General features: G+C 42.9%; 1 protein-coding gene across 1 annotated transcript in view; it reads right to left on the bottom strand.

Moving 5' to 3' along the window:
• The window catches only part of LOC137433900 (zinc finger protein GLI2-like), a 303,950-nt gene that overhangs the window by 26,769 nt on the left and 256,591 nt on the right, over positions 1-20,590 (bottom strand). Inside the window, exons 5-11 of the mRNA XM_078785944.1 lie at positions 17,638-17,861; positions 12,607-12,792; positions 10,321-10,534; positions 9,879-10,044; positions 8,944-9,033; positions 8,102-8,248; positions 7,834-7,983 (exon numbers count right to left, since the gene is read on the bottom strand). Coding sequence (XP_078642070.1) covers positions 7,834-7,983; positions 8,102-8,248; positions 8,944-9,033; positions 9,879-10,044; positions 10,321-10,534; positions 12,607-12,792; positions 17,638-17,861 — 1,177 coding nt within the window. The remainder of the gene's footprint in view (positions 1-7,833; positions 7,984-8,101; positions 8,249-8,943; positions 9,034-9,878; positions 10,045-10,320; positions 10,535-12,606; positions 12,793-17,637; positions 17,862-20,590) is intronic.

The raw sequence follows: 20,590 nt of genomic DNA, 5'->3' as shown, positions 1-20,590 counted from the left end.
TTTCTAAATGTGAACTTCGCGGATCACCATATGCAGATTTGCCACGGACCCATGATCGATGTTTCTATACGTGAACGTACCCGTTCGTTTGCGAACAGGTATGTTTTTCATGGAAATCCTTCACAAACTTGCTGTCCATGTCTGACGTGCGACTGAGGGTGCTACAGGAATGTGGAATTTATTGGTTTCATGCTTTCGCCATATCTGCATTGCCTGTTGGCTTCCGGCCTCCCACCCGTGTGGAGCACGGGTATCTCACTCGTTTATATTAAGACAATGCTTATGTATGTGTATCACCGTGGAGACGTGATTCATAAAGTGCTCGATTTTTTTTTTTTCCAATAATTTGTTGTTATGCTAATAGTAATATTGGTGGTAGCTGGTAAACATGTCAAACGAGAAAGCATTTGAAAATGCAAAGCCCATCCGCATCCGTTTGTATTCAGACGTCATCCTCTTCTTCTTCTGCCTGCGTAAAATAATGAAAACAGTTTTTTTTAAAAGTACAAAATGAAAATTGATGATTTTATGCAGCCTTGGCCCATTTATGCAGCCATCTTTATTTCTAAAAAAATATTCAGTTTCTAGCTTTTGATTGGTGAACCAATTCTGTGACCCAATATGCAGATTCTTTAAATTTCAGGTGGATCAGATGAAAATTGACCATTTTATGTGATACTGACTTTTGACCTTTTGACCAAAATTATTAATTTGCCTTCTGCATAGTCGCATAATAAGCTTTGTTGAAAATTTGATGACAAAACTCGAATGGTAAAAAAGGTTACGGCCCAGACACACACACACACACACACACACACACACACACACACACACACACACACACACACACACATTACATACACACAAACAAACACACATACACACATATGCTGTGCACGGGACGGGCTAAAAAATAGGCTAAAACAAAAAACAAGGATGATTAAATCATGAACATAAACTGTATTTGTGATTTCACTTTCACTGTAACTACACTAACAAACGGTAATTTTGGAAGTCAGACCCATTATTACTATTAAGCCCCTGCCCCCCAAATAGAGAAGTCAAACTACGCCTATGGCTGTACGTCACATATCCTCTTTATTCATTTCACTTTCATTTAAATATATCAATGTTCCATCCTCCGTTATTTTACGGTTCTCTGAGTCGAGACGGTCTGTAGTTTATTTTTAAAAAAAGAAGGTGACTACACTTATCAAGGTTGTGCCTAAAAGCCTCTGAGGCTGCACTTTTGACTGTATTTCAATGTCAGTGAGCTGTTGTTATGCAGTGCAAGTGCAGGAAATATCTCATGAATGAATAACAACATGCACTGTTTGTTTTGATTGTGTCTTGTGAATAAAAAGGTGTCCTGAGAGACATTCCACTGAGTAACAAATTCTAATGTTAGACATTCCACTGAGGGTTCTTTCTCTTTGCATGATTGAGGCTCATGGAAAAGCAAGGTGACGGAGGGGATGAACTGATAGCAGGATAGCGGGGCAACTCTTAGATGCAATAAGCAAGGGAATGAACAAACAGTAAAAGAAGAAAGAGATTATGGGTGGCAACCTGCAAGTAAGAAGGTTTGGTTCGGATTAGGAAGGGTTAATGGCGGGTATTGAGGATAATGGGTCAGGATGAGAGAGTGACATGAGATTGTGCTGCAGTCTGCTTCAAGACCTGAAAGGAAGAATGGGATTGAACAGCCTCTGGAAGGTGGTTCCCCAATCAGGAGAAAAGAGGAACAAAAGAGTTGAGGTGTGGAGTCATCCTGGATTTTGGATTATCAACCAGGTGGGGTTTACTGGAAGAACACTTGCATCCTGGAGTTTCTAGGAACTAAACTTGAAATTCACCACTAGGAGGCAGCCACACATTTCACATCTGTCCATTAGAAAAGGAAAAGACCCACTTGTTCCATGGCTCGTTTTCAGGCAAACAATGATGTACCATCATATCCATGACACTTTACACCCACTTAATATGGGATATGAAGGGTGGGCTTGCTATTTATTCCTTGAAATTAAGGCCTGGCTATAAACTGTCATTCTGACATTACGCATGCAGGGCGAGCCATCAATATGTGCGCCGTCCCTCCCAAATAAGTCAAGCCACAGGAGCTGTCTGCCAGCACTGGGTGGCTAATGGATGCTGAAGATCCCATGGTGTCTTTTGTGAAGAGTAAGTGAGTTATCCTTAGCACCCTGAACATAAACTAAAAATTCTGCACAGATCACCATCAGGCCTCATCAGCCCCTTTGTGAAAGACTTGAGCCAAAAACGTTTCCTGGCCGACCCCACAAAAAGGTGTTTGGGGCTGTTAACCCTTGGATACAGTGATTGGGCCTCGGAGGCCCACAAGGTTTTTTTTGTTGCAAAAACTATGCTGTACATTTTTTTTTGGAATGAGCCTCATTTTCAGCCACTTTCATGTTGTTACACAAAATTCAGTAACATTTAAAAAAAATTGCATTCAGGCTCGTGGAAAACTCATTCTTCACTTATAACCCGAAAATCTGACACGAATGCAGGCCTGGGGCCTTCGAGGCCCCGCATAAATGTTGTTGTACTACTATGTTAGTTGTACTATGTTATATCATTATTTTCTTGATATGAGTCTCATTATATGCTCCTATAACTTGGTTACAAATAATTCAGTGACAAAAATATGAAAATTAAAAAACTTTACACGAATACATTCGTGGGGCCTCCGAGGCCCAATGGCTCCATAGGTGTAGGATTTTTGACAGTTGTAGACATATACATTCTAAATAAAAGGATTAGTGAATCATATTTTTTGAGCAAATACTCCTCCATGAGCCTCAACTTTTTAGAGAAAAAAAAAGTTGAAAAACCAAGAACAAAAATGTTTTTTTCCCCCAAAAAATAAAAAGGATTCATTACTTGTATGGGATTCTTCCAACTAATAGGATAAATGATTCACATTTTCTGAGCAAATACACATCCATGAGCATCGACTTGGATTGAAAAAGGATATGAAAGAAAAAAAACTTTAAAAAACAAAAAAACATTACACGAATACATCCGTTGGGCCTCCGAGGCCCAATGGCTGCGTTTATGTAGGATTTTTGACACCTGCATCTAAGAGTTAAATAAGTAGTAGTTGTAGTAGTATTAGGAGTGGTAGTATCGGTTTAGGTAGTAAATTTAATAAATTACAGATTTTGAGCAAACTCTCGTGGTTCACATTTGGGCAATCGCTGAAAATGTTCTTTTGTACTTTTTGAGCCCACGACGACTCACTTAGTAACTAAGCTAGAAAATGTACAAATTTTTTATCTAACACTTTCATTGTGAATCCTTTGCATTACAAATATTTATTGAAGCCAATTACAGTGAAAATGAGAAAATAAGACAAACTTGCTAATTAGGAAAATCTTGTACACTAACATAATCAGAAGTGTGGTAAAAACATAAAATCCCAAATGGACAAAAGACAACGTTAATGTCCAAAAGTACATCTTGGCCAATTTGACATTTTATCATTCTGTCAACCAATTTAGAGGTTGAACAGTTTGCTTCGAGTCAATATTTACCTCCATTCTCCTTGTAGTATTGAGTTAAAGGAAAATCGTTGATCATTTTAACATTCAAATGAGGTGATATTCCCAAAACGATGACCTTGTTTTTAATGAAGTTTTTACAACTTCAGAACCAATAACGTTGTTTCCTTTATATTTACTAGTACACCCATTCCTTATGGGAGTGGCAGTTAGGGTTATGTTACAATAGTCTCGGGGGCATATAGATTACAGTAGATCTAGGCTCAAATCCGTTAGTCTGTAGGGGATGCGAAAAGCACATAATGCCTCCAGAAGGTCGGGCGGGATTCCTCCCTTTCAGTTTGGTGTTAAACAGCAGTAACATCTCTCTGGCCATTCTCAGAGAGCCTCCTCAGCATCGATGAGTCTGGCATTTCACTCAAGCTGACTGGCACGGTCTTCAAACAGCCATCAATCATCTGGACTGGTCTCCCATCTCTACTGCCTCTGACATCAACTCTTCCTGGGAATTCTTCCAAAGTAAATTGCTCTCTCTCATGCACAGATTTATCCCATCTTGTATTCAGTTGTCATACCCTTCCTCCCGTCCATGGTACACTGAATCTTGTGGTGAGGCAGTTGCCCTGAAACAACTTGCCTTCGCCTCTTGGAAGGCAAATCCAACGGAAGGCAATCTCCATTCCTTTCACAAAGCTCGGAACAAGTGTGTGTCTACCCTCAGGAGAGCCAGGAAACACAATCTCTCTACTCTCAAGACTGAACCCTCTTCACCCTCTCTTTTTCTCAAGGTCATCTGCCATCAGGTTGGAAATCAGCCAACATTACTGCTTTACACAACAAAGGTGCAAAAACAGATCCTAGCAACAACAGATCAATCAGCCTGCTCCCAATTATCAGCAAAGTCATGGAATCCATCATCGCTTCGGATATCAAATCCTTCCTCTTCTCCAATGGCTTGATCTCTGATCATCAATTTGGATTCAGACCAGGTCATTCTACTCTGGACATGCTGCTCCTGCTGTCTCAACAATGGCTGGAGGCCCTCAACGCCAAACAGGAAATCAGAGCTGTCTTCCTCGACCTCGATCGATCTCGTGCCTTCCTCGATCTCGTGCCTTCGATACGGTCTGAAACCCAGCTCTGCTCACCAAACTCTCCTCCTATGGTATCCATGGAACCCTCCACGCATGGATTGCAGACATCTTCTCTGGTCGCAGTCAACGTGTGACCCTGAATGGAATTCTCTCATCTCCCATTCCTGCTCAGCCTGGAGTTCCTCAAGGCAGTGTTCTAGGCCCTGTGCTTTTTCTGGTCTTAGTCAATTATCTCTCTGGAAAATCCTCTCTATCTTTTTGCTGATGACTCCACTCTCTGCCGCTCCATATCCCAACCCTCAGAACGGCAGTCTGCATCCTCCTCACTCTCTGCAGACCTGGACAAAATCTCAGACTGGTCAAACAAGTGGACCATGTCTTTCAATCCTGACAAATCTCATACTCTCACTTTGTCTCTCTCAAAAGACTGTCTGGACAACCCTCCTATCTACTTTCTGAACAATCCTCTTGAATAAGTTCTGTCACTCAAGTTTTTGGGTCTCACTATCTGCTGTGATTATTCCTGGGAAAACCACATTTCCAAGCTGGCCTCCAAAGCCAGTCGCCGTCTGGGCATCCTCCATCGTGTGAAGTCCTTTCTGGGTTCTTCTGAGCTCCTCACCACATACAAAGCTTTCATCCGCACCTCAGTGGAATACTGCTCTCCCCTCTGGGCTGGTGCTCCTGCCTCACACCTAGCTCGGCTTCACGCGGTTGAAACCAAAGCATTCAGAATCATTGGAATCTCCCACGATGAAGCTGATTCTGAGGGCCTTTCACTCTCTCACCGCAGGCAGGTTGGTGGTCTTTCTGTCTTATACCGACTCCCCTCCAGCCTTGCTCCTCCTGCTCTGTCTGTGTTCTGTCCCCCAAATTTTCCTTCAGGTCGCACAAGATCTGCCAGCAACCCTCTTGTGGTGAAACTGCCAAAATCAAGACTATCTGCTCACCTTCACTCCTTCATGCCTCTTTTCTCCGGCCTCTGGAACAATCTCCCACACTCTCTTCAATCCCTCTCCTCCCTCCAGGTCTTTAAAACAGCTGTCCACCACCATCTCTTATCTTCACCCATCCAAAACCTTGTTCTTTTCTACCCCTGCTAAAACACCCCAAATCTGCCTCTTTCAATCCCCAACTTCTTTCCTGAAATTCTTAGTAGTGAAATTCCTAGTAGTGTTCATTTGCTTTATACCGTGTACCCCTCCCTCCAGCCCCACCCCTCCCCCTTCCACAGATCTACTGACGTCCCTGTTCTCTACTGTTGTGCTTGTGTGCTTCCCTCTCTCTCCCCCTCTTGTCTCCTGCTCCCTTCAATGTATGTTTTATGTGCCTGTGCATGTTTACATGTTCAATGTCTTAGGTCTTCCACGATCCTCGATTCTGTATTTTAAAAAAACGAAAAAAAAAACGACTGTTTAAAAATGTAATCATACGTGTTTGTGGTTTAAAATATTTTTACTTCTGGTAGGGTTGCCCCCACAAAACAGCACGATAAGCTTATGGTGCGTGTCCATGGTGGAAAAACCACTTGGGGAGGGGGGATATTATTCGTATTAATATTGTTTTTTAACAACATTAATATTATGCTGTTATCGTTAACTATGCCACCGAAGGTGGATGGAGGTTATGTTTTCACCCCCATCTGTTTGTGTGTTTATCTGTTTGTCTGTTTGTGAACAAGATGTCTCAAAAAGTTGTGGACCGATTCAGACAAAATTTGATGGACAGGTTGGGTGTGTGACAAGGATTAAATGATTAGATTTTGGTGAAGACCCAGATCTGGATCTGAGAATTTTTTAAGTGATTCTTCTCCATTGAGTGACAGGACCAAAAACTATAAATAGCACGATATTTCAAAAGGTTGTGGATGGGTTATGACAAAACTTGGTGGATGAGTTGGGTAGGTGAAAAGAACAAGCCGATTTTGGTTCAGGACAGGTGGACAGGTTGATCCAGATCTGGCCTGTCAGTGGGATTAAAAAACAAACTGTTCAGCCTAGTGGAGCTACGTGCTCTCTGCTGAGTGCCGTTTTAGTTAGTGTTGTTACTTTTGTTGTTCGAAGCAACCTTGGAAAAACGCCACGATTCCCTGGATCTCAACACATATGCACTTAAACACGGATTTCACCCAACGTGGAAACCCCCTTGTGGAGGGGGAAATGAAGTTGCTACAATCTGCATCATGTAATCCTTAGTCCTGTCATGTTTGGTTGAGATTGGATAAATAATGACCAAATGTATTGCGGTTATACAGACAGATAGGCAGACACCAAATTGCGTGTTTTAGTATGATGATTTTTTTTTCACTTTGTTTCATCTATATAGATATATATATAAAATAAAGTTTTTGTTTGTTTGTTTGTTTGTTTGTCTGCACGTGCAAATCTCCTGAACGGTGAAAGATAGGAGGAAACCTCGAAAACAAAAAATGTCGGGACGGGCCCCGGGAAGGTTATAGGCTCGGTGGCGAGGCCGGTCGAGGCCCACTTCGGCCGGGCTGGGCCCATTTCGCAATTAAAAGCTGAGCTGAATTATAGTAGTCAATCTTCTACGGCCGTGAGTAAAGCTGAATTATAGTAGTAAATTCATTCAAAAAGAACGAAAAATGTCGGAATGGGCCCCGGGAAAGTTATAGGCTAGGTGACGAGGGCGATCGAGGCCGCCTCGGCCGGGCTGGTCCCATTTCGCAATTAAAAGCTGAGCTGAATTATAGTAGTCAATCTTCTACGGCCACAAGTAAAGGCTGAATGAATTATAGTAGTAAATTCATTCAAAAAGAACTAAAAATGTCGGAACGGGCCTCGGGAAGGTTATAGGCTAGGTGGCGAGGCCGGTCGAGGCTGCCTCGGTCGGGCTGGGCCCATTTCGCAATTAAAAGCTGAGCTGAATTATAGTAGTCAATCTTCTATGTCCGCGAGTAAAAGCTGAATTATAGTAGTAAATTCATTCAAAAAGAACCTGGGCAACGCCGGGTGCTTTCGGATAGTATTCTCTATGATGACAGATGGAAAGGTCTTGAACTATTATGTCACTGAGTCTACTGAATGTATAATAAAATATACTTCTGAAAGGAGACATATTTAACTGAAATGCATGTGTTCACTGACTTGATGTTCGGTGCCACTATTTCTGCAGTAGTTTGTTCGCGCTAGTTGAGTAACTGGATAAGAATGTGTAATGCGGTGTACAAGAGAATGGGATAAAGAAATACTTACAGTGCATTTATGAGGCTTCTCTCCTGTATGGCGACGCATGTGGACAACCAGCATGTACTGTGCCTTGAAGGCCTTCTGCTCACGACTGCATTCACGCCAACGGCATACAAACTCTTTGCGCTCCCCATGTATGTGCTCATTGTTAATGTGCTGTGGGCAAACAGGTCGTTCCACATATACTGCAACATTTGCCAAATATGTTGGAAACGTTTCCTATCGACACGTTAATGGAAAAAAGAAAAGACAGAAACATATCAAAGCAACTCACGTGAACAAGCTGATCTTGAGTGTCAAACTCCCGGCTGCAATCCTCCCAGTGGCAGTTTGTCTCGTAAATGGCGTCCGGCTCCTGCTTTAGCTCATCCCTCTCGGCATCATCCTCGGGGGGCGATGGTCGTTCCATCTCCTGCGACACCTGTAGCATCAAGCGATGCTTCAATGACCGAAACACCATGTTTGGACAACATAACGCTAAAGCGCATCAACTCTCTCCCTTGTCAGTCACCAACAAAATGCATACAGGGACGCGGAGTTATTGTCCCAAGGTGGTTGTCGAGGAGTTGGCCTGCAATGTTGTGAGCTCACATCTTCTCTGTCTTCTTAATCACCAATAATCAATTTGGCTTTCATTCGAGTTACTCTGCCTTGGATCTGTTGCGAGTTCTGATTTAGCAATGGTAGAATGCTTTGGATCACAAGCAAGAAGTATGATTAGTCTCCATGGATATTGCTAATGCTTGCAACGAGATGAGGCACCTCACTCTTCCAAAACTTTAACTTGTGGGCATCAGTAGTCCTATTTTCCACTATTTGTCAGATTTTATACATCAGAGACAACTGGTAGCCTGTCCAAATTCCAAATTCTTGCCTCTTGATCCTTTGGCCAAAGACTGCTCTCATTGAACTTAATGGTTCCTCGGAGACATTAATATCAAGAGCTACAGAGAGACCCAACCTCTGCAGTACAAATGGCAAAATTAAAACGTTGATGACATGCATTCCCAAATCGGAGAAGGAATGGGAAAAAGTCACCATTTAAAATGACCTATAACTGAGCAAGCACATTCCAACAGGGACACCAAGACACGTCTGACTGACCAAAGGACAGACCTGAGAACGGCATTCTGCGCGGGGCTTGTTGTGCTTCCGATGAGTCAGGGGATCTCCAGTGCTTGATACGGCAGCCTCTCCTCCTGCTCCCTGCACAATAGACGATAAACCAACACAAGCTGTGTTAATATGTGTTGGCCTATGAGCACAAAATAATACTACAACGGCACTCGGGAGAGTGCATACCTCCGCCAGGCTGAACCTATCCCACCGATAGACCGGATCTGGATCCGGAACTGAACCAAAATCTCCTCGGCTTGTTCCTGTCACCTACCCAATTCATTCACCTTGTTTCGTCCAAATCCATCCACAACTTTTTTGAGAGAACATGCCATACATAGTTTTTGCCCCATCTCCCCATTGTGAAGAATCACTTATTTAATTTTTAAAATCTTGTATCCGGGTCCAGATTTGAATCTTCACCAAAATCTAATCAATTCATTCTTGTCACACACCAAACCTGTCCAACAAATTTCATCTCAATCCATCTACAACTTTTTTTGCTCACAGACAGAAACAGACAAACAGACAGGGATGAAAACATAAATCTCGTCCAAAATGTTGCAAACTTTAAGGGAATGTTCCAGATAATGGATTTTACAAATTAAGTTGATGGCAATGACAGCAACTGTCAAGCTGCATCTGTAGTTTGGTATGCAAAGTGCATTTGTTTCTCACCTTTTCATCATAAACATGTAAACTGACCTATAACGAATGGCGAATTGGCGAATTTACGAAGGAATCGTATTTTTAGCTCTTTCACGAGCCTCGATTCAGTATACAAAAAAAAAAAAAAAAAAAAAACTGAGTCATTTTTTCAGCTTTTCCATGTGCCTAAATACCTTTCTAATAAAGGATAAAAGGTAGTAGACTATTTCAATGTAATCCTTATCTGCACTAATTACAACAAAGTATGGCCGCCATGACAGGAGTACCTGTGGCCCATCGGATGGTGGATTTGAGAGACCGAGCATGCTATGGCATGGAGCAATGGGAGCCTGTGGCTGCGTCAGGGGTGGTGTTGGCCCAAACGATGACAGCTGCCGGCCCAATAGCTGTAGAGCTGCAGGTGTCGCTGCGTGCGCTAGACCAAATGCAGGGCTGGTCATAAACGAAAGAGAAGCACAAAAAACAAAAGCACATTTTTGGTATACTAGAGTGCAGTTGTCTTTGTTTGTCATTCATACTTTTATTTTGACCGTGCAGGTTTGGGGAATCAAAATGGCTCAAGTGAAATTTCCAGCGTGTGCTGGTCGAATCCATTCAGACCAAAAGCTCATTAAGAGTCATCCTCATATTAGATAAACATTCCAGAACAATGATGATTCACAGGAGACGTGGTTATCTCACTGCAGTTGATGGTAGGGCAGTGCCCACCTGACAGCGCCCGCGGACAGGTGTCCGTAAGAGCCGCTCGTGGCAGAGCTGCTGCGAGACGGGCCCAGAAAGGCAAGCAAGGAGTTGGGCGAGGAGCGAATCATTGCGTGCAGGTCTAAACTGGTGTCGGACAGCGGGGAGATAGACAGTGAGCGTTTCCGGCTCATCCTGGCACCGCCGGCACTTGGACGTGGGCTTGAAAAGCGAGAGGCTGCTGGGGGTGGGCGACAGAGACCGACAAGCCACAGAGATCAAAGGCCAGTTCAACATCAAGTGTATTCCTTAGCCTTTTTCGGAGTTTGCTACAACTGTCGATGAGAGGATTTTAAGGCTCCTTAATGAATGAGAATATCCAGCACTCAATTCAGTGATGGTTACACAAAGGATTACATCAGTGTTAATGATAATCAAACGTGACCTCTGAACTCAAATCACTGAATCGGCAATGATCAGTTTAGTAAAATACCAGCAATACACTTAAACCAAGTCTGCCTAGCTCTAATTTCCCTTCCTCCACTTGGCCAAGGGCAACTGGCGAGAGGCCAAGCAAGCTTGCAAAAATCAAACAAATATGGTCTCTCTGGAGTGATGGATTTCAGGGCCTCCAACTCGCATACAATCTTAATTACATTCCTTGTTTCCTTCTAGACGCTGCTGGGAATCCCATCCCGGTCAAAATCGTACATCCCACGTAATATTCATCTTAAGTTAATTTTAATCTGTTCAAAAAACACTATTTCCTTGGGCAGTAGACGTGCTTGAAATGAATCACATATAGAGCTGAGCACCCCCATTCAAACCACCAACCCTTTTAATGCCAGAACATTCTAGAACCTTGTATCCCATCCCTCAAGAAGTAAACCACGCATTAACCACACCTTTTCCTGTGCATGTTTTATTCTCCAGCGGACCTCAAAGCATCTGGGTACTCGCATGGAGCAGTAGTTGGGCCTGTATTATACGCCATCAAGTTTACCTGGCAGTACACGTCCTTGGTGGACGAAACAAGAAATTTTTTACAATGTTGGTCCATTTGGCAGTAAAATGGTGTTACAGCCAGGACTTGGCACTTAAGTCATATATTTCCATGTAGCAAGGATATAACATACAAGAAGGAATAACAACGAAAGTTGCCAAAAGAGAAGGCCATTCGGTCCATCATGCCTGCGCTACACAAACACCAGATTAAATAAATCCATCAAGCTGACGACTTGTCGAATCACGGTCATAAATTATTTTCGTACCGTCACGATGATAAAACAGGAAATTCCGACTGAAATGGCTCCAAGGAGGAAAACATAGCGAGGAACACTCATTTTTACCGTCCATACCATTGCACACAATAGTACAATATTACCCGACAAAGAAAACTGATGAAACAGAATTGTGTTCGCACGTTCCTAGTTTCACTCTTTCACATGTTTTATTTAATTTTTTTTTACAGCTTTTGGCCATATCAACTCCATTAAAGGTACAGGCCTGGTGTTAGGGTTAGCGGTTAGGGTGCCGGCTTGGGATCCTAGGATCCTGGGTCTGAATCCCAGTCGATCGTTGAATTAACGCCAGGGGGGTTGACTCAGGCTGTCATACTTCTGAGGTCGGCAAATTGAGTACCAGTTCACTGGTAATTCCCTGTGTGTCGCAAGAGGCGACCAACAGGGTTGGCGGCAGGAAGGGCATCTGGCCATAAAACATCGCTTCAAAAAAGGGACTGCCCCTGCTCTGCGGGGAAAAATGGCCTCTAAAGGTGGTTCAACTCCATTAAAGATAGGTCACATGTTTTACAGCCACAAACAGCGCAGAGAGTATTTTTGCTTTCTGGCCGAGCATTACGTGACTTGAAGACATAGCGTGACTTGAAGATAAATATTTTGTAAGCGAGTTGTCCGTTTGTCTGTACAATTGCATAAGCAAATGGTTCCGTCACATCAGCAATATGGAAATGCTCCCCCACGCCGATGGCTCCACCCAAGAGATCCTCAACGCTCAACTTATTGCGCAACAGTTGGTAGTACAATTGGCACCAACAATGGTAGCAGAATCTCATGCCAGATGACGCCACGATGGAATTGTCCACCTTTCATGGCATTACATACATCTAAATGTTTGCTGTCTTTCAATGTGGATCACATTTTATCTACAAGCATTTGATTGGATCGAAAACCGGAAAACCGAAAATAGGAAATGAACCGCTACATCACTGCGCGTGATCAAGAGATTATGTATCCTAAAGGAACTACACTAGATGTCTACAGGCCTTGAATCCTACAATCCCTTCCCATTTACCATCGAAGCCGTGCATGTAATCAAATGGGAAGGCTGTGGGTGCAGCAGGCGGCAGAAGACCAGCTCCATAGCCAACACCATGGCCTGCCATCAGCGCCAGTTGGTGGTAATAGTCACCTGGGCTAGCTCCAGGGGGTAGCCCCCCAATAGGAAAGCCACCCCGCTCCTTTAGATGATCATAAGGACCTGGAAATAAGAGTGGGAGTGAAGAAGGAAGGGAAATAAGAGAGGGCCAAGAGAGCAGCTGCAGTTGGTTATTTCATCCGAGCCTTGTGTGAGAGAGGGTAACCACCAAGGGAACCATGTTTGTTTGTTTGGCTTCACATCTCGTGGTTATTCGGGCAAATATTTGGATATGTGATTGCATGTTAGAACAGCCACACTTTATGAAATCCGCCGTCATATTAGCACTCCACTCCATCAAATTACAGTTCACAAGCACTGTTTAAAGATGGAAAGATAAATTATTTTTCATTTTTATTCTTCGACATTATTTGCATGTTTTTCCTTTCAATTTTAGACTTTTGGAATCTTCATAGTAATTAGCATAATTTGGATATTACTATATATTTTATTACCATCACGATAAAGTAAAACTCCCATACGAAATGAACTTTAAAACATTTGAGCATTTATCAATTTGAAAAAGCATCAGCATCAATATCCGGTGAATACAAATGGTATGTGAGATCGTAGCATGTGAAGAAATGAAAAACGTAGCATCTTCTAACAGTTACAGCCAATTTATGTAGGATACAAGATATACAGCACATCCAACATACACATCAACTTCTGAAACTTTTCAGCATGCAGTCCTGCCAAAGTTACTGCTGTTCCACATGTCTTAAGAGTGAATTCAAACTGGAGTACTTTTTCAATGAGTATGATGCTACATATTGACCCAGTAAGCTGTGGAAACTTTATATATATATATATATATATATATATATATATATATATATATATATATATATATATATATATATATATATATATATATATATATATACATATATATATATATATACATATACAGACTTGGCATTTAATATGGAATATTTTTTTTGTGGGGATGAACTTACTTTTCAAGATGTCTTAGAACCCAAAGTTCATTGGAATTATGTGTAAATTATTCTAGATTTTGTTAATGTGACCTTTAAAAGAAACAAAAACCACATTTGACATTTCGAAACAAATAAATTGATCCTTGAAAGTGATGTAAACTGATATCGAACTCAATTCATGGACAGTACTGTGTTAAACTTCTGTACGTTTCCCAGAAGTATGTCTTTATTTTGCACATCAGCCAAAAATTTTTTTAACAAAAACAAAAGTTAAATTACGACTGGGATTACGGACAGTAAAATTACAGTTCAGTACTTCGTGTAACCCCCACGAGCATTCAGGAGAGCACGTACACGTTGAGGCATGCTGTTCACGAGATTTGCCAAGGTTTGGAGAGGAATCGCTTGCCATGCAGTCACAATAGCCTGCTGCAAATCACGCACAGAGGTCGGCTGCTGGTCCAAGTGGTCGATTTGACGCGTTAATTCTGCCCACAAGTTCTCTATTAGATTCATATCCGGGGACATGGCAGGCCACTCCATATGCTCTACACCATGGTCAGCAAGAAAGTGTTGGATCATGCGAGCATGATGAGGCCGTGCATTGTCATCTTGGAAGACAAAGTTTCCTCGAAAGGCTGCACGAGCAAATGGAAGCAATGTTTCTTCCAGAATGGCCCTGTACTTGAACTGGTTCAGGTTTCCATTCAGAACAACCAGGTCAGTTTTGCCCCCTGCATGAAAAGCAGCCCAAACGGTCACCCCACCACCTCCAGCTTGGACTCTTGGCACTATACAATCTTTGTTGTAGGCTTCATGCACTTGTCTGCACACTCAGACGCGGCCATCTTGATGATAGACCAGAAATCTAGACTCGTCACTGAAGATCACGTGATTCCAGTGTCCTGGCTGCCATTGACGGTGCTCTCTGGCCCACTGCAATCGGCACTGGCGGTGTTGTCTGGTCAGGCGTGGCTTTCTCAGGGGACGCCTGGCACGATAGCCTGCTTGAACCAGTCGTTGGTTGACTAGCCTTCTGGATACAGGCACATTTGTCAGTTGCTGCCACTCAGCCCTAAGCCGATTAGCTGACTTGGTACGGCCATTGCGGACTAACCGGTGCAGCTGGTGATCATCCCTCCTTGTGGTTCTGCGGGGACGTCCTGGCCTTGGTATTGGAGTAGGGACACCCTTCTGAGCATTTCGTTTCAGGATCTTTGACACCTGACCTTGAGTGATCCCATTCTGCCGAGCAATAGCACGCTGTTTCATGCCGTACTTTCGTAAAGCCACCACTCCATGACAAACAGCATTGTCGAGATGACGGACCATCTCCAGAGGAAGCGGCAATAACTTTTGGAGACGTGCAGCAGTTGTTTTCCACTAATACAGAACGCAACAACCCTTGTATACCCGACTGTGAAGCCAATCATCAAATGCACCTGTCCGTACATTTTGCCACGCCACCTGTGATATAATCCTGTTGTTGACTTCTTGCTGCGACAGACAATCAGTGACATGGTTCTTTTAACAAATAAATCACCAAAGTGTAAAAGAAACTCACCAGATTGATATACTGAGTTAAGAAAGTAAACCCAAGTCAAGGAAAAAAAAATATTCCATATTAAATGCCAAGTCTGTATATATATATATATATATATATATATATATATATATACAGTCGGACCCTGCTATTCGCGGAGGATATGTTCCTGGAAAATCTGCGAATAGCGAAACCCGCGAATAGCGGGGCATTGTTTCAATGGAAAAAGGGGGTATAGGTTCCCGAGTAGCGAAAATCCACGAATAGAGAGGACCAAACCGCGAACAGTGAGGTAAAATCCGTGAATGGTGACGCAAATCCCGAGAATGTCAACGATAATCCGCGAAGGTTGATGAACGTCCCGGAAATGGCGAGCCAAAACCCGCGAATGTTGGCAATAATCCACGAATGTTGATGAAAATCCGCTAAGGTTGATGGACGTCCCGGAAATGGCGAGCCAAAACCCGCGAATGTTGGCAATAATCCACGAATGTCGATGAAAATCCACGAAGGTTGATGAACGTCCCGGAAATGGCGAGCCAAAACCCGCGAATGTCGGCAATACTCCACGAATGTCGGCAATAATCCACGAATGTCGGCAATAATCCACGAATGTTGGCAATAATCCACGAATGTCGGCAATAATCCACGAATGTCGGCAATAATCCATGAATGTCGGCAATCGTCCATGAATGTCGACAATAATCCACGAATGTCGGCAATAATCCACGAATGTCTATGAAAATCCGTGAATGCATGCTGTGCCATTGTTTCAATGGGGGAAAAGGGAGACAGCTAATTGTACTAATAGATACCGTGGAGTGTTTTCATTCTGTACAGTAACTTGCAGGGATGACGTGTTATGCAGCTGGTGGGATATCCCGCGAAGCAATGTCTACTGTCTGTTGGGATATCCCGTGAAAAATTGTTTACCTGTGAATGGCGGAATATCATGTGAAGCTGTTCATAGCGTTGATGATGGGATATCCTGCAAAAGCCATGAAAACGCGAAACACACAGCAGCGAACACAGGAGCAAGTCATGCTCGCGGTTCGTAGAAGATGTTTTTTGCGCATGTCCAGCTGCTATATGCATGGCTGGTGAAAGATGGGTTTTATAAATGTGTCAAACTCGCGGCTCCTGAATTTTTTTTTTGCGGCCATGAAAAACTGCAAATTCGCGGAACATGGCCGTGAATAGGGGAAAAAACCGCGATTTGGCAGAACACAGCCGCAAATAGAAAAAAACCCCGCAATTTGGTGGAACAGCCACGAATAGAAAAAAAACCACGATTTGGCGGAACATAGCCGCGAATAGAAAAAATCCCGCAATTTGGTGGAACACAGCCACGAATAGAAAAAAACAGCGATTTGGCAGAACACAGTCTCGAATAGAAAAAACCCCGCAATTTGGCGGAACACAGCCACAAATAGAAAAGAAACCGCGATTTGGCAGAACACAGCCGCAAATAGAAAAAAACCGCGATTTGGTGGAACACAGCTACGGGAAAAAAAAACGCGAAATTGCGGGATGTTTTTCTGCGAATAGAGAAGCATGTCGCATTTTATCAACCGTGAGTACACAGATTTTGCGAATAGCTGGCGGCTCGGGTCCGACTGTATATAAATATGTATATATATATAAATATGTACATATAAATAGAAATATATAAATATGTATATATACTGTACATGCATGTACAGGTTGTACGGATTGCCTAGCCCTAGAGGTATGTTTGCTCACCTCTGGGCTGGCAAGCCTGTGTTTGAATCTCGACTCAGCTATAAACTATCATCCTGGCGTTTCACAAACAGAGCGATGCATCACTGTGTTTGTCGTCCCTCAGAAAGATGTTAAACTGCAGGACCTATCAGGCAGCACTGGGGAAATTGGTGGATGCTAATGATCCCATTATTGTCTTCATAGCTGGAGTCATGTCCCTGTGCTATGCTTACATATTCGTTCTTTCCTGCACTTTTATTAATCATTGCAAATGTCCATCTGATGTGTTTCTCTTTCTTGTTACCATACTGTGTTTTCAATCCATCATTTGTCATTCAGCTCTACCACAAGCCCCCATGTAAATAAGGTACTATGTTGCTTTTGTTCATCCTATAGAGGAAAATATGGAGGTGTGCTTCTGTAAAATTATATCCATTTCTGTGTTCGAATCTTAGCAGAAACTTTTCTGTGCTTAATTGGTGAATATTTGTGTGGCATGGCTGGTATGATGCTCCCCTTGTAAACCTCTCCGTTTAGTTCTCATGAATTGCAGCATTTGGCGAAAAGTTGTCAAAGTTACTAATCCAAGTCAATTCTAAAATATGAACTATCATACTGGATTTCTAATTGTTGGCAAGAGTGTGGTGTATTATGCGGTTGACCGCTTATAGATAGTCAGTTACATCATCAAACAGTTCTCACTCGTGGTGGGACTCAACCCCCTTGCTGCAGAGATGACGGAGAGTGAAGGACTGCTGTGCATCGAGCGGAGGTATTGTTCCACGTAGGGCGCTACCAAAGGGTGTGGCCCGGCACGTAAAGGGCCTGCTCCAAAGGCCGCCTCCACACCCGCAGCTAAACGCTGCGGCGAAACCCGAAGCAGTGGTACGTCCGCAAAGGCCGGGGCTCCGGACAAAACAGGTGTGCTGTTTCAGGGGGACAGGTGACATTTCGTGTTATTGTGCATAATAAAATTCACATCCTGAGCAATTACGGGATAATTTATGACAGGCATGAGCAGTTTCAACATGATCCTTTTCTATTCTTCATATCATAGGAATATGATGCACATATCCATCTTGTCATCCTTGCCTGCTCTACTATTTCGGTTTACATGCTGTTAATGTTCAAGGAGAAAAACAAGGAGAAAATAACAAGGAGAAAAAGAAATAAAATGTCATAGCCCCCATTAATTTAGTAATTTTGCTGTTAGGGCCACAGGTCGGCCATATTTGGTCAGATTACAAAACAAAATCTTCTGTATATGTATACTCTCATGTGTTATCTTTGTGCCAAGCTTGAACAAGATTGGTCCATGCATATCCGAGAAATGGTTGGGGACAAATTTAAGTAACAAAATGGCCACCAGTCGGCCATCTTAGATCTGATCTCGAATAGAAATGACGTGCATATGTAAGCCATCATTTATTATCTGTGTGTAAAGTTTGAACAAAATCGGTAAATGCATGACCAAGAAATGGTTGAGGGCGTGTTCAATACTGGGGTTTTTTAACAACTAAAATTGCCGCCGGTCTACCAGTCGGCCATCTTAGATCTGATATCGAAAGAAAATGACGTGCATATGTAAGCCATCGTTCATTATCTGTGTGCCAGGTTTGAACAACATTGGTAGATGCGTGTCCGAGAAATGGTGGAGGACGTGTTCAACGGGTTTTTTACAACTAAAATGGCCGCCAGTCGGCCATCTTTGATATCATTGCGAAACAAAAACAAAATGATGGGCATATGTGTACCATCATTGACTGTCTTTGTGCCAAGTATGAACAAAATCGCTCCATACATCTCCGGGATATGGTTGCTGACGGACGGACGGACAGACGGATGAGACCCCCTATTTCGGACTAAGTTTCACGGGGCCTAATAAACAATGCTTTCACCTCTTGTTGCCTTTTGAACCAAAAATGTACATTTCACTTTACACCGATAATAATCAACCATGACCAATATCTCTCACTTATTGATCACAGGTGTTTGCAACAGGGAATACACATGAGGCAAATTTTTTCCATCACAATTTGCAGAAAATCAAAAATAAATTAATTAATCTTTTCACTACAAACCTGTGCAAGAGGCAAAATACTTTTAGTTATTAAAATCCATTGTGTGACCGTCGAGGAATAAATAAATCTCATGATCTCTATTAATGCCAGTTCATTCGATCGGGGGTGAACCACACATGATGAAATGTTCTGCAATGTAGCACTCTTTGCTTACATTGTAATAGGACATCAGTTGCAGTCGGATTCAACTCCATGATGGAACACATGATCTATGATCAGACAGCTCAAATGTGAGCACCCTACCAAATGAGCTGTCGTGTTGTACCTCGGCCTTTGTAAATAAAACTGGGCCTTTGTAAGTCTTTCATCCAAGTACAAACTGGGTTCGAATTTGGTTTGCTTCCAAGACCTAGTACTACTTCTTCCAAGAACAGTCCAATTACTCCCACTTTCTTGTGGGGTTGGCAGGGGACAATTTGGGCCCAAGATTTTCATGAACCTGCTGGCCAGATCTAATGTTCCATTGAATATAGCAGGAATTTGTAATTTGTTCAGGGTACCGGTGCCAACTTGTCTCCTGTTCACAAATTACACGATGGGATTTTTAATGTCAACCAGCTAATGCTCGCAGATGGGACACCTGGCTTAACATCCATTCGAGGAACGACACACTTTGCAACATTCCGGCAGTTCAGAGAGGGACAGAGAAGAGAGGATGAGTTTGGAGAGGCCTTCTTCAGCTGAAGCCCTGCCTCCGAAAAGGAAACCCTGCCTTCAGGTCGGAAAAGTGGAAGTGTTCCTGCAGGATGCTTTCCCATCTCATCTTAACATGAGGAACTGTTTGTTAGCCGAGTAACGTCATCACGTTCCCAGGTCCATCTGCCATCACGCTCTCATCTCCTCTGTAATACTGAAGAAGACAAAAGGACGGACGCAGCAAAGGTCCCCTCCTTGTGTTCTTTCAACTTTGAAAAATTCCTTGCACTTTGGCCAGAAGAGAATACTCAGGTGTAACTGAATCGTGGAATGAAAAGGTTTTCACTCGCACTTACACATAGCCGTTATCCAAAGGCATCCATGTTCTGCAAACCAATGGAGGGATAAAATGTGAAAGATGAAATTTACGCACAATCAAGTGAAGGAGCCTGGCAAGGAAAGCTGGGCAGCACCAAAATTAGGCCGGTACTAAGAGAAACATGCATGACACCGTCTTTGGGAACAGGCCTGCAATACCCGCAGTCCATTGGTGATGTAGAAACGGTTAGCTGTGCTCACGCCGCAAAACACCTCAGAATTGTTATGCACCGAGGAATGAACCACTTTGTGGTGCGAATGAAGCATTGGATATCAATTTTGCAGCAAGAAGCGTCCTGATGAGGCCGAGGTGGAGTGGTCAACAGATATTTGATAAGCAATGAAAGTTTGACTTATGGTGAGATTATAGCTCAAAGACAAAGCCCCAGCTGGACAATAATAATTATAAATCGAGCTTATGGGAAGGAAAAAACCATGGAAGTTGTTTAACACTCACGGAATCTGTTTATCTATCATGTCATCGCAACGTGTATTGATTACAGTTTCTCCTTTAGCAAACAAATGCGCTTCATCTTTAACTAGAATGGCACTCAGTAGAG

Source organism: Myxine glutinosa, chromosome 10 (genome assembly GCF_964187855.1).
Source record: "Myxine glutinosa chromosome 10, kmMyxGlut1.1, whole genome shotgun sequence".
In the NCBI taxonomy this organism is placed as follows: Eukaryota; Metazoa; Chordata; class Myxini; order Myxiniformes; family Myxinidae; genus Myxine; species Myxine glutinosa.
Note: the sequence above shows the minus strand (reverse complement) of the source record. Positions and strands in the feature narration are given on the sequence as shown.